The sequence below is a fragment of the Lissotriton helveticus genome, chromosome 4_1 (genome assembly GCF_964261635.1).
Source record: "Lissotriton helveticus chromosome 4_1, aLisHel1.1, whole genome shotgun sequence".
NCBI classification, from domain to species: Eukaryota; Metazoa; Chordata; class Amphibia; order Caudata; family Salamandridae; genus Lissotriton; species Lissotriton helveticus.
Genome location: NC_136063.1, coordinates 170590896 through 170606131, shown reverse-complemented (window position 1 = coordinate 170606131; position 15236 = coordinate 170590896). Strand labels below are relative to the sequence as shown.

The 15236-nt window shown below is 48.3% G+C and overlaps 1 protein-coding gene across 1 annotated transcript in view; it reads left to right on the top strand.

Annotated features, from left to right (window-relative positions):
* The window catches only part of LOC144828467 (lymphocyte antigen 6E-like), an 87411-nt gene that overhangs the window by 13724 nt on the left and 58451 nt on the right, over positions 1 to 15236 (top strand). The window contains exon 2 of the mRNA XM_078686656.1: positions 10200 to 10316. Within this exon, the coding sequence (XP_078542782.1) occupies positions 10200 to 10316 (117 nt within the window). The remainder of the gene's footprint in view (positions 1 to 10199; positions 10317 to 15236) is intronic.

Below are 15236 nucleotides of genomic sequence, written 5' to 3'. Positions count from 1 at the left end.
GGAAACATCCTTTACAACGCAACTTTTACCACGCAGTGCCTTTACGACGCAACTTTTACAACGCAAACCATTACAACGCATTGCGCTGGGGGGCGCTCTAGGATAGGGAATAGATTTAATTTACTATCCAACACCTTCCCTACTATCCACGGGGACTGGAGTTGGAATAGTAAATTAAACTATTCACTATCCAGCACCCCTAAGCACTATGCGTTGTAAAGGCATGCGTTGTAAAAACTGCGTTGTAAAGGCATGCGTGGTAAAAGCATGCGTTTTAATGTCATACATCCTGCCTAAAAGCATGCTGGTTTTTGTATATATAATACAAATCAAACAAATGGGTCCACTTAGAAGTTATGCCCCTCTCTGAATCAATGGATTACGACTCTAATAGGTTGCACTGACCAGTCGCTGAAATGGAACTATAGAAGTGCATGTACTCCTCTTCCCAGAGTACCTGTGTGCTACTGAGAAGTGCAAGTTCACTCCTATTAAATGCACTGTTGCAGTGCTGAGAAGTGCCGGTACTGTCTCTTTTAAAAATTAAAGGTGGTCAGGTACTGAGTACCTGCCCATTTAAAACTCAGGCACTGCCTGCAGACACACTACAGTGTGCACGGAATCACTCAAACCTCAACGCCTGTAAGCCTCCTGCGTCATACGCCACGAGATATGTTATAAGCAACGAGTGTCCAACCACTCCTAATAGTCCATGCCAGGTTTTCAAATTGACCCCTGGATATGTAATTTTTTCAGTGTTTATAGCCTGAAAATTGGGCGGGCATCTGAACCTCTTGAACCACCCTTGGACGCCCTGCTATATTGTAACAAGCATTGGAAATGCAATCAGTCTCGCATTTGTTTGAGTTAGAGCTATTGACCTTGTAAATGACAATGTCTTTTATCTATGTTTATGGAGTGTGAGTATGAGATGTTTAGCGGATTTATGTGGGTTGGATTGGAATAATTAGTTGTGTAATCATGTGGGGTGGAATTGCGTGGTGTGGAGTTGATTTGTGTAGTGGGTTTATGTAGCATGGTGTGCTATGGAAAGATATGGTTAGCAATTACTTGGTATTCAGTGTAGTGGAATTATGTGGAGTGGGACTGTGTTATGGAGTGGAATTATGTGGAATGGTATTTTGTGTTGTGGAGTGGTATGTAGTGCAGTTTAATTATGTGTTGGCTGTTGAATTTTGCAGGATGATGTGGAATTATGTGGTGTGGATTGGAAATGTGTGGAGTTGAATTGTGTGTCATGGAACTGTGTGGAAAAAGAACATATAGGTAGGAGCTAAGCTCCAGGTCTCTGTGTTTAGGTGTTTAAAAAAAGGGAAAGAGTTATAGCTATTGGCATTGTAAATGTCTCTTACCTATGTCTTATGGATTGGAGTGGATGTATTTGGTGTGTAGTGGAAATATGTGGTTTGGGTTGGAATTGTTAGTTGTGGTATTTTGTGATGTGAAACTGTATGGTGTGGAGTGGGTTTGTGTAGTGGAATTATGTATTATGGTGTGTAGTTGCATTATATGGCTAGTTCATTATGTGTATTTGAGTTTAGTGGAATTTTGTGAAGAGGGACTGTGTATAATGGAGTGTGTGCGATTATGTGGACTTATATGTTGTGCTGTGAAATGTTATGTAGTGGAGTTGTATCGTTTTTTTGTTATTTAGGAGGACATAAACAACGGGAGAGTGGAGGTGGAGGAATTGTACCTAAATTACAACACACATGGACACTAGGGCAGAATCAACAGATGCCAGATTCTGAAGGCAGACTGGGGTTGTGCTAAGTAATGCTGAAGTGGTGCTGAGGTGCAGGTGGGCTGGTGCACAAGTGATGCTCAAGTCGTGCTGAATGATACTCAGGTGGTGCTGAGTAATGGTGAGGTAGTGGCGTGCTGGTGTAGAGGTCATCTGAGTGTTACTACGGTGGTGCTGAGTGATGCTGAGGTGGTGCTATGTGATGCTGAAGTGTTGCTGAGTGATGCTGAGTAATTCTGAGGTGATGGTGCTGGCTAGGTGCTCCGGTGATGCTGAGTGATGCTGAGTTGGTGCTGTGTTGAGGTGATGCTGCGCTGATGCTGTGGTGGGGCTGCACTGGTGGTGGTGCACTGATGCAGATATGGTGCTGTGCCTATGCTGAGATGGTGCTGTGCTGATGTTTATGTGGTGCTGCACTGGTGCTGAAGTACTGCTGTACTGATGCTGAGTTGGTGGTGAACTGATGAGGAGGTGGTGCTGTGAGGATGCTGAGGTGGTGCGGAGGTGGTTCTTAGTGATGCTGTGATGCTGAGTCATGCTAAGGTGGTGGTGCTGCACTGGTCCTCAGGTGGATCTTTGCTGGTGCTCAGATGGTGCTGAGTGATGCTGAGTTGGTGCTCTGCTGAGGTGATGCTGCACTGATGCTGAGGTGTGCTGCGTTGATTGTGAAGTGGTGCTGCATTTTGATGCTGAGTTGCTACTGAGGTGTGGCTGCACTGGTGCTGAGGTAGAGGTACCAAGGTAGTGGTGTACTGATGCAAAGATGGTGCTGTGCTAATGCAGAGATGGTGCTGCGCTGCAGCTGGGGTGGTGCTGGACTGATATTGAGCTGGTGGTCCACTGATAAGGAGGTGGTGCTGTGCTGATGCTGAGGTAGTGCAGAGTCATGCTGAGGTGTGCCTGAGTCATGCTGAGGTAGCGGTGCTGCACTTTTGCTCAGGTGGCGCTGAGCTGGTGCTCAGGTGGTGCTTAGTGATGCATATTTTGGTGCTGTACTGAGATGGTGGTGCACTGATGCGGAGATGGTGCTGTTCTAATGCAGAGGTGGTGCAGTGCTGGTACTGAGGTGGTGCTGCACTAATGCTGAGTTGGTCGTGTACTGATGAGGAGGTGGTGCTGGGCTGTTACTGAGGTGGTGCAGAGTGATGCTAAGGGGGTGTTGATTAATGCTGAGGTGGTGGTGCTGCACTGGTGCTGCATGGATGCTGAGTTCTGCTGAGGTGAGGCTGTGCTGTTGGTGGTGCACTGATGCAGAGATTGTGCTGTGCTCATGCTGAGATTGTGCTTTGCTGATGTTGAGCGGGTGCTGAGGTGATGCCGTGCTGATGCTGAGTTGGGTGTCCACTGATGAGCAGATAGTGCTGCGCTAATGCTGAGATGGTGCTGTGCTGATGCTGAGGTGGTACTCAGGTGGTGCTGAGTGCTATTTTTTGCTGAGGTGGTTATGCACTGATGTGGAGATATTGCTGTGCTAATGTGGAGGGGGTGCTGTGCGGATACTGAGGTGGTGCTGTGGTGGTGTTCAGGTGTCCCTGTCTTAATACAGAGATGGTGCTGTGCTGATTCTGAGTTGGAGCTGCACTGGTGAGGAGGTAGTGCTGTGTTGATGCTGAGATGATGCTGAGTGATGCTGTGATGGTGCTGAGCTGCGGCTGAGGTGCGGCTACACTGGTGCTGAGGTGATGCTGCACAGTGGCTGAGGTGGGGCTGAACTGGTGGGGGTACATTGGTCCTGAGATAGTGCTGTGTTGATGCAGAGATGGTTCGGTGTTGATGTTAAGGTAGTGATGCGCTGGTGCTGAGGTGGTGCTGTGCTAATGCTGAGTTGGTGGTGCACTGATGAGGTGGTTCTGTGATAATGCTGAGGTGATGATGAGTGGTGCTGTGGTGCTGAGTCATGATGAGGTGGTTCTGCTCTAATGCTGAGTTGGTGCTTCACTGGTGGTGGTGGAATGATGAGGTAGTGTTGTGTTGATGCTAAGGTGGTGTGCTGATGCTAAAGTGGTGCTGTGCTGATGCTGAGGTGGTGCTGTGCTGATCTGTGCTGGTGCTGAGGTGGTGCAGCACGGGTGCTGAGGTGGTGCTGAGTGATACTGAGATGGTGCATAGGTGATGCTGTGCAAATCTGTATTTATTAGAGGAATTCGAGCAATTGCAAAGGACAGGTTGGAACAGGGATGCTACAGTGTCCCATCATGCATTTACCAATAGTGAAAAATGTGTTTTTAACAAATACCGAGCATACATGAATGTGTTCTTTACTTCGACTAATCTATTTACAATGCAGTAATCCAACTTTGGAAAAACAAACATAATTTTCTTTTGAAAACAATACGGTACATTTTACCGAACGATTACTCAGGCTGCAGATACCTCAGCTGGCATATGTGGTCCAATGAGGGAAGCAGAACAACAAGGATGTGTGCACAACAGGTCGAAAATGGTCAAATTGACAGAATAACATCTCTCAAAGATTAACTGATAAATATGATTGAATAACGAATGCAAATGTATGCAAACTGTGTGTAAAGCTGGGGTGAACCTTTTTAACCAGTACTGAAAAGTGTGGGCCTGATTCCTTCTCCCTCCGCCTCCCAGCCAGAAGCCGAACCAGAACATCTGTACTCCGCTTTACAACACAGTTTACTAGCACGATGCATCAGGCAAACATTGCCACGGATGCATTGAATAGATCAACAGGGTATAAATTATATTATGAATTATATTTTATTTAATAGACTGATTTGTCAAATCTCAGGTTGTTTCCTGGCCTGAGCAGTGGTAAGGGGGATGGAGGAGGCAGTCACACGCCTAAAGAGGTGCTTGCCGGGCTGCTAGCAGAAGGGGCCATGACATGAGAGCACCCAGGAATGGGGACATGGGAGTAACATTAAGCCCCCTTCCTTCACACAAGGATGAGAAATGTAGTGGCCAGCCTTCAAGGAGAAGCAATGCAGAGGTGAGCAGTAAAAGAGCACAAAAGGACATGGGAATAACAGAACAGAACCCTGGTCTTTTCGCACACTCCTTAGATACAGCGCTCTGAACCCCAGTGTGGTGAAGTTGGTTGGCACTATGTGAATAAATAAATAAATCGGTCATTTAGCTGCATGTACAGGTAACAGCTGTTCTCCTCTGTTCTCACGCCTTAAGAATACCTCCAGCGAGGCTGGGCACTTATATCCTCTTTTCTACCCACGTATTGAAGATTGTGCACCGTAAAGCTGCCGACTAGTCTGGTTCTTGTGTATGGTCATTCTGATGTAGCACCAGACCATGCAAACAACTATAGGACAGGTCATGGCTACAGACTTTCTGTATACGGGCAGAGATGCTTGAGTTATGCTATGTTATGTTATGTTATGTTAAACATTATTTGTTAAGCGCCGTACACCAGGTTGGTTTCTTGGCGCTGTTCTACGGTTGTTAGGCTGAGATGGAGGTGAACCAGCTTGAGTAGAGTGAGAAGTTAACAGTATGCCTGCTTGAATAGCCAGGTTTTTAGTAGTTTGCGGAACCGCATGAGATCTGTGCATGCTCTAGTTTCAAGAGGTAGGGTGTTCCACATTTTGGGGCCTAGGATGGCGAATCTTGACCCTCCAGCACGTTTTAGCCTGAAGGGAGGTACGACCAAAAGGTGCAGATGGGCAGATCGCAAGTTGCGGGCAGGAGTGTATCTGTTTATCAATTTATTGATAAATTTTGGATTTTTATTGTTCAAGGATTTGAAAATGATACATCCCACTTTGAAGGCGCATCTCTGGGTTATAGGGAGCCAGTGAAGCTTCTTCAGCAATGGGGTGGTATGTTCGTGCCTATTTCCTTGGAAGACCAGCCTGGCCGCCATTATTTTGAATCATTTGGAGGCGGTTGATGAGGTAGGACGGGATGCCAAGGTATAGAGAATTGCAAAAAACAACAAGTGATGGACTGAATGTGGATCAATGTCACACACTCCCCCAGTCAAAAGATCTGGGCCCAAATCCATCGTTTTTTTGCACTCCACACCACCCTGGGTCAGATAATGGCTTATAGAGAATTGGCGTAATTGATGTGGGATATTACCATCGCAAGGACTGCCTGGATCTTTGCTTTCTGGCTAAGGAATCTGCTAATTTTCCTCTTTTCGCATGTCATGCTTGCTCCTTATTTGAGGGAATTCAAAGCACCCTCCTTCCAAATATTCCTGCCATCTTAGACTGTATCTTTCCCCACTTCCCTTCAAGCTGCCATGAGTCTGTGTTTCCCATCTTATCTGCATGTGTAAGCATTGCCTTCAGTTCATATTGCAAACATACTTACATGTCTCTCTAAGGCCAATGCACTCATTGTAATCCCACCCAGTCCACCTCATCCCCAAAAATAATAATATGGGGAACGTTCAAGAAAGGATCATTTAATAAGAGAACGGAGTATAGGCCACGGAGCCTCTGCAAAGTTCCCTTCACATGGCCAGTCCTGTAGAACATTTTTCAAAGGTGTACTTTACTCAGGGCACAAGTCCTAAAAATAAGAAGTGGGGGGACGCTAACGTCATGACAGGAAGTGACGTCACGAAAGGTGTCTTGCACCATTAGACTCATTGCCTCCCCTCGCTCACCCCTTAGATGCGATTGCATCAGAGAAGCCAGCGCGTGAGCAGCGTTCTGAATGAGCTCCGATCTCGCCCCAGAGAGGCCAAAGAGTGAATGTGTGGCAACATTTGCTCCAGTTATCAAGCTCCCGGTTAAATAAGTGGGGGGACGCCGTCCACCCGCGTGGTACCCCGACTCGAGCCCTGACTTTACTGAACAGATCCTCGTGTGAAGCGCCACTGCAGGGGACAGCTTCCTATAGTGCCTTTTACTGGAATAGCTTGTTAGAGCGCCATTGTTCATAACAGTCAACTATAGTGTCTGACAGGACGATACCACGTGACTGATGTCCTAAAGCAGGTCTGGGTGCTGCATGCAGTTTTAGGGGTCGACTCAGCATGTCATCCTTCAATCTGAGATTAAATGAGTATGAGTAATGATGCCACCTATTATTAAATGGCACTTCAGTTTGTGCTGTGCGCTACTTAAGGAGTTAATATTATTGCACACATGCTGTAATCGGCCCTGATCTTCATTTAGCCCTTTTAAACCTCCTTCGAGAGGTGTTGTTGTGCTGCATAGCTTGTCGGTGCCTTAATACAATGATGCACCTTTAACCCACCAGAAGTTCTTTCTTTACCGCAGTGAGTAACGTTTTCTCATAACTCCCGCGCCAGCCCCACTCTCTCCCCTGTGTGCTCCCTCTGCACACTACCCCCCCCTTCGGTTTGCCAAAATAAGCCAACATACACTCTTCTTGTGGTGGTCATTTGTTGGCCGCAGTTTTTATTAGGGGTACAAATTGTTTTCTGGATACTCAGTACCACCTTTTATTCAGCTGTAAATGGCAGTGTGGCATGACATACTTGTACACTCTATTCTTGGCAGTTGTTTCGGTTGAGTCTGCTTTGTTATCCTCCTGACGGCGGGGGCGGTGTAGCCATTGTCCCGGAGTTAGGCCCAACTCGCTACCTTGTTGGACTCCTGTTGTGCCCTGCCAACTGGCGGGGGGGCTGGGCTGCGAGCGCCGTCTCCGTTTACACCCCTCTGGTAGGCCGACTCACCCAGCCGTGAGGCATCGTAAGGTGAACGGTTCTACCTGTTGTCCTTCGGTCCCCTCGCCCAGCCATGAGGCATCCTAAGGCAAGTGGACCTGTCTCAGCACACCGCCCTCCTGTGTGCTTCTGTGCCAACCATTGTCCCCGTTGTTTCTCGCCTCCTGCCCTTCCAGCAGCCCTGCGCCATGGCTGCTTGCTAGGTGTGGGTGGGTGGGTCAACGATTCTTCTGTCGTGCTTCTCCCCCCACTCCTACGATAGGAATCTTCCTGGGGGAGCGGTCTTTTATCCCCCCCCCCGCGCCGGTGGCCGCCGTTCGCGCCATACCCCCCCCCCATTGGGCCGTTTGAACGTTGCTGGGGGCCCATTGGCCGGGGGAGAGGGGGGCGGTGGCGCCGCCGTGTCTGCCGGGCGGGGGGGGTGTGGGCGTTGGGGCAGGGGCGGCCTTAGGCATGTGCAAGCTGTGCATCTGCACAGGGCCACCAAACCCCAGGGGCCACCACGCCAATATATATCCTTAATATAATAATCCTCTGAGGATGGATACATATTTGCGTGGCGGCCCCTGGCAGGGATTTGGCGGCCTCAGCTCTGTTCTACTTCCAAACACCCTGACCCCCCCTCTTTACTGGCCTCCGCGCTCCGCCCCGCCCCGACCGCCTCTTCCGGGGCCCCCTATGCTCCCTGCCCAGGGCCACCATGAGCCTAGAGCCGCCCCTGGTTGGGGTTCTTCCCCGCTTTCGCGCTCCCCGAACTGCTCTGGCCGGAGGGGGGTGGGGGGCTCGGCGTCTGTTATGGCGCCGGCCTCTGATGCCCCCGTTGGTGGCTGGCCTCTGCGACATTTCTGCCTGTGTTAACCTGTGAGCATCTTGTTTGTGTCTGTGTAGCGCTAAGAAGTCCATACCAGGTCTGCGTTTGGCGCTTTAATGTAAGAAACAGTCCCATTAACTAACTTAGTAAAAGTTACCTACCGTGGAACTTCGGAGGACGCAGAGGGAATCTGTTAGTAGTGCCTGTTTGGGAGGCACGTTGGCAAGGCGTCTGTCAGAGTTGCCCTCTGGTGTGTGCCTGCTCCAGTGCCCACTAGTAGAGCTGCGTTACCGCTGTGCACCAAAAGGCAGCCTCATGCGAATAAATAACAAACAAACATAACACCCGACCCCTTTACGAAGTCCCGACAGAGAAGCCCAACGTGATGAAAGACGGATTTGCCATTGAAGCAGTAAACGGATAGTTAAAGTCAACCCCTTTGCCATGGGCTTCTAGAGTATAAATTGCTCCCATTTTTCGAATGCTCCTTCAAGTGATTCTGAAGTGTAAAAAAAGCATCATGAATGTTGTTTCCCACATGCCAGAGCAAGCGTTTAGTATTGATATTAACGGTGCACTGAATTCACTTCTTTCACGTTTTCACAAGCGGATCTATTTTTAGACTAGGATTCATTCACTCCGCTGTGCACTTGCAAATCAATAATGATTTGTCTGCTGCTAAATCACAGAACCCTAAACAACATATTTCCTGATTAAAAGGGATACAAATTGATGAAGGAAGAATTTATTTTTTTGCGTGAATGTTTGCACTTAAGCACTGTGACAAAAGGTTCCCATGAATAGCTTGAGCCCAGGTGATGCAAATCTGGCTTTAAGTGACCATATTGCTTAAAGCAGCTTCCTCTCGATGCAGATGCCAGCTGTGTTGTCGCACCGGTCCATGGTGAAACATGAAAACAGCGCCATGACAAGATTTACAGGCCTGTTTTCAATCACACAGAAATAAAAGTACTAAAGTAAACAGGAGGTCTCCAATGCTCGAACTAGCAAGTGCAGTCTCGAAAGTGAAAGGAGGACCGCGCTGCAGCCAATCTCTTGTCTTTATGGGGCCATGTGTTAGAAACACATGGCCCCATAAAGATAAGAAAGTGCTTTGCGACAGAAGCAAAGCAGGCAATCCAGTCCGGGTGGGCCGGCACAGAAAGCCAAAGGGAGGAAACCCAAACACCTAGAGGCAGATTTACAAGGCACTTGCGCCACGTTTACGCCGCCGTTGCGTCACCCAACAGCGGCGTAAACGTGGCGCATCCCTGCGACCCATTTACAACGTGACCCATCTAGGCAGATGCGTCACATTGTAAAGCCCTGCGCCACATGTGGGCGTTCCGGCGCAGGGTGGGCGTTCCGGGGCAGGTGCGCCTGGCAAAAGTGCCTGCGTGAAATCTACAAGATTTCCCACAGGCACTTGTGCGACGCTGCTATGTCAATTCCTTACGCCTGCTTGAAGAAGGCATAAGGACTGACGCAGCACGTTAAGTATAGGGCACACCCGAGCATTGCTGCAGTAGCGCGACGCGACTCCAGCGATGCGCCGCCCTTACGTCACGAGATGCGTCACGCATCTGCCTACCCTTCCGCAATGGAGCACCACATTGTAAATACAGCGCATCCGCCGTGATGCAAGGGTAGTTTTGCGTGACGCATTTGTTCTGGCGCATCCCTGCTGATTTGCAGAGATGCGCTAGAACTCATAAATATGCCCCATAATTTCCAATGACAGGCCACCGTTTAACATAAACGGTGACGTTGGCCAATGGGTATGAGGGGTGGGGCTTGAAGCCCTCTTCTGAAAATCATCTTCAACAAAAACTCTTGTGGAGGCGTAGCAGGGCTCTGCCCTGCAACGCACGCGAGACCTAAAAGTCTGTGAAGGGAGCTATCAAATTATTATTTTGGCAAAGTTCTGGGTTGCATGTGTGTGAAAAGTAAAGTTTCGTGTCTGTTTTCATGATTTTTTTTTTTATTCTTTCCAGTGCATTCCTTGCAGTGCTACACATGCACAGGCGCGAGTAAGAACAGCGACTGTCAGACCGTAAGCAACTGCACCTCCACCGACACCTCCTGTCAAACAGCTGTTATTAAGTATTTGGGTAAGTATCGGTTCCTACTGAGATGTTATTATCCGGGCTCCCGCGTGAATCGCTGCATGTCAGGTGCACCGCCGCCAGGTCCTGCACTCTGCGGGTGCCATTTTAATCGTTTACGTAGCAGCGCCTATCCAGTTTCCAAGCGCCCCTTTTTGGAAAGACATTGGGATTGATGCTCCTGAAACGTGGTGCCCAGGATCACAACGTTTGGTCAAAGTAGAAAGATGCGATTACAACGCGTGTAAATGTTAATGTTTTATGCCCTGTCACTGCCCTGTAACTTTCTACTGCCTAAATGTTAACGTTCAATGTGTCTTTATTGCATTTTAAAAGGAAAAAGGAACAACTTCAAGCCGGCATATCGGCTTTCCTTCCCCCATTCCAACCCGTACCAGGGGGTGGGATTCAGCCAGTTCTCAAGGGTCTGGTCTGACAAATTAGTGCGTGGATCGGGTTTTGTAGCTATTTATGGGCCGGTTTTATGGCAAGTTGGTCCAGTTTTTACTGTTGATTACACCGATACTGCCACAAACGGTGCCCACAAGAAAAAGAAATGCATGCAGTATGATACTCCACCTCGCAGAATAACAGTACAAAGTGTCATTAAAAGTTCAAAATTGTCCTGATTTCCACACGTGGGCCTTTGTTTTTCATTATCTGGTTTGCTAACGGGGGCTGCTTTTATTTTGAAGCCCAGGCCTATTTTTTGCCCCAGTCCGACGCTATCCCTGTCTTATCCCCTCTCATAGTATCAACTACCCTTAGAAATCCAAATCCTGCGTCTTGGTTCCCACCATCTCTACCAGGCGCGCCGCCCCAAAAACAGAGAAAGCATCACTCCAAAAGATCTCACACCAGTTTAGAAAGACAGCTTTATTTAATAATAATAAATAATCTTTATTCGTGAACAATTGCAACCATAAAAGATACAAATCAAACAATAGAAAATCATCATTACACATCCAGTTAAAAATTAAGATAAAACACAGCTCATGGTCTCAAGTGAATAAAAGGAAGTAAAAAAAGATAGCGCAGACACAAAAAGCCATTCGACAGTCAGTCGGGTCTAGATAGTCTTGATCTACAGGCAGCCTGCAAGAAATTTGTCATTGCACCAAGTGTGAGTTCATTAGGCAACAACTGTAAAAACATAAGTGCTACTCTGGCTTGCCTAAAATTAAAAGACTTTAGAAGGGGGCGAAGAAACTGCCATCTTGGGAGGCTAAAATATTTACACAAAAGGACAAAATGTAACATGTCCTGTGGACACCTAGAGTCACAGCCACATGGTCCTCGCACATTTAGGTCAGCAAATCCTGACGGGGATGCCAAAAGATGGTGGAGAAGGTTGAACCTAAAACGAGTGATTCAAAACCTGTTGGTTGCACTTGTAAGAGTAGAGAGAGAGTTTTCCCTTCCGTGCACTGACTTTAACAAAGCGTGCACCAGCACTGTTGGTTTCAAGAGCTCTCGCCACCATATCTTTACCCAACACAATAAAGGCCTTACTGCCACCTAGTCAGCTACCATAACCATGGGATTTTAAAAGCATGCTCAAGAGACAAGCAGTCTGATATGATCAGGTGTTTTAGATCCTTATCCTCTCTCGACCATATCTTTACCCAACACAATAAAGGCCTTACTGCCACGTAGTTATCTAAAAAGTTGACATCTAGCTCTTCATGTACAGAACAGGAAGGCGTGCTTTGAGAGACCTTCGATATTTGTCACAAGAACTTGTTTTGGGACACCTGTAGAGTATGTGCTGAAGTATACCCCCATACTTCACTACCATATAAAGCCTTTGAGGTGCATATAGACTGATACAATTTTAACATCACATCTGGCATCCAAGAACCCAGTCTAGGAGAATAGCTGCCAATTGCCCTGTATATTTATTCAGGTCCCTCAACTTTCCCTCCATCAATGTTTTCCAATTTTGTTTTTTGTCAAATAGAATTCCCAGACAGGGGAAGGCTCAGAACTTTGCAAGAGTCTGGGATCCCGCTTTAAAAGTTTTAGACCAGAGAGCCCGAGGGCCAACTTCCAAAACATACAACTTTGTAAAGTTGACTAACAGGTCCAGTCTGTCCATAAAATCAACAAACCTATCAATTAAAAATCGCAAGCCCAGAGCTGTGCATGCCATTAGTACAGCGTCGTCTGCATATAATAACACTGGCAAAAGTTTCCTGCAGACTTTGGGGCAATCAGACTGTATTTGAAAGAGGGCTGCTTCGAGGGGCTAAAATGCAGCCTTGGCGAACCCCCCTGGAGCAGTTAGAATGTTCAGTACGACCCCCCCTACTCGAGAGAATCTTACTGCCGCTGTGGTATGGGCATAAAGATTCATTACTAAGAGATACAATGGTGGATTTGATGTCCAAAGAGGTCAATAAGTCCCACAGTTTCTTCCTGCTCACCTGATCAAATGCAGACATAAGGTCAATAAAAGCTAAGAACAGGGCTCCCGGTTGAGAAATAATAAATAAAGCGAGAACAAAATGACAAAAATCCAATAAGTAGAACCAGAGATACTGATTTTAGAAGTTTTAAGTGCAAATAGTGCCAAAAGGCACTGAACTCCAACAAGGGTCATCTGGTGGCAATGGTCTTGTAAAAAGTCAAAAGTTCAGACTGACCAAGATGAAGTGCGGGCCGGCCACAGGGACCAGTTTGCGCCAGCTGAGCGAAAGTACTTTGGTGCAGGTTGCACTGACGTCGTAGATCCTGTCGACGTTGTGGCTGTAAAGTGCAAGGGCAAAGCGCCGATGTTGATCCACGCTTCGGCAGCAATGCACTGGACTTTGTCACACAAAAGCAGCGATGCGTCTACTCCGATGAGTGGGTTGCTGCGATATGTAGGTTAAGCTCAACATCGGTGCTGTCGTCGACGGAGATGCAAGGACTCGACTTGGAGAGCGTCACGCAGCAGTGGTTCTGAAGATGGAGCGGAATCTCCAAGCCATGTAAAGGCAGCGATGCACCAGTTCTGGTCCAAGCAACAGGGTAGATGCACTGGTGCAGATCTTGCAATGACTGCAATATGCCAGTTCTGTCTCCTCAGCAGCGAAGATGCGTTGGTTCAGTTGAGCAAGCACCGTAGGCCCACTTTCAAGGGTCCAGGCCTGGGGTGCCAGCACTTGGCAGGGTAGACTCACAGATGGCAGAGTCAAGGTGCAGAAGCAGGATAGTTAGAAGTCTGCTATGTCCCAGAGACTTCAGCTCAGAAGTCTAGCCAACTAGCCCTTGGAGTCACTCTGGGATCTGGGATTCTAGTGATGCAGGTCCAGTCCTTCTCACCTAGACTAGAAGGGCAGGAGGCAGAAGGTCAGCACAGCAAGAAAGCAGTTCTTCCAGAGCAGCAGTCCAGCAGAGTGGCAGTCCTTCAGCAGCACAGCAGTTCTTCTTCTTGGCAGAGTATCCACAGGTCCAGAAGTGTACTGAGGTTTTTATACATAGCCGTGCCTTTGCTGTGGGGGAGACTTCAAAGAATGGTCTTTGAAGTGCACAGAGGTCCTCCCTTCCTGCCCTGACCCCAGACTCCCTAAAGGAGGGTATGCAGTCCTTTGCGTGGGGACAACTGTAAGAGTAAGGCTGAGCCCAGCTCCTCCCTCACATCATCCTAGGATGGACTATCAAGTCACAACTAAGCTCCCATTGTGTGTGGCTGTCTAGGGGGGATACACAAAGACCAGCTGTCACTCTCCCCTTAAGTGTATCAGAGACAGGCTGTAGGCACACGGGGCTAAGATCAGGAAAATGCCAGCTTTCTAGCAGTGCCATTTTCAAAATTGTAATGATAAATAACCCTGGGCGTAGTGGGCGTAGTGGGGCTTCGCGGAGCTACGTGAAGTGGGCGAGAAACTACGCCCACCTCCGCACTCCGCGTAGCCCCACTACGCACCGCAAGCCTCCCTCCCGCCCTCCCTAAATACTTTAAATTAAAAGTGGAAAAGAATTAAAACGCACTTACCTTGCCCGCCGCTGCCCGCCGCGTCCCCGGGGCTCGCTATCTTCATGACTGCCGTCTTGTGTACTAATGCGCATGCGCGGCCGCTCGCGCATGCGCATTAGATACACAAGACGGCAGCCATGAAGATAGCGAGCCCCGGGGACGCGGCGGGCAGCGGCGGGCAAGGTAAGTGCGTTTTAATTTTAGGGAGGGCGGGAGGGAGGCGGGTGGTGGCCAGCTACGCTCCGTCTGCGGCGCGTGCGTAGTGCCGGATTCTACGCCTGCTACGCAAAATGCGTAGAAGCCGGCACTACGCACACTCCGTGCACGGAGCGTAGCCGCCCGCCCAGGGTTAATGATAAATCTACAAGCCCTAGGTATATGGTATCCCACTCTACAAGGTACTTAAAAGTAAAATAAATATGCCAAACAGGTGTAAACCAATTATACCAATTTGAAAGCGGAGAGCACCGGCACTATAGCACTGTTTAGCAGTGGTAAAGTGCACAGGGTCTTAAGGCCAACAAAAATTAATTCAGTAAAAAGTAGGAGGAGGAAGGCAAAACCTTTGGGAGTGACTCAGCAGAGAGGGTCGTTTTTCAACAGAGTCGTTATGTAGTAACTGCAGGGTAATCACCACCGGCGTAGCTAGGGGGGTGCGGGGGTGCGGTCCGCCCCAGGCGGCACAATTTGTAGTGGCGGCCGGGCGGCACTGGTGGCCTGTTGCTGCCTTTATAATTAATTTGGGGACACTGTGTCCCCAAATAAATTATAAAGGCCGCGCACGGCCCTGTTTGAAAGTGCGCGCTGTGCGCTCTACTGACCTGACCTGCTGCTGTTATAACTGCGGCAGTCACACATGTAGAAAGCATGCGTGCTAATTTATTTTCTTCTTGTCTACTCCAATTTCTCTTTTTGTGTGGGTAGTTAAAAATCCTGTTCACTGCACTTTAACCTTCTGTTTCTTC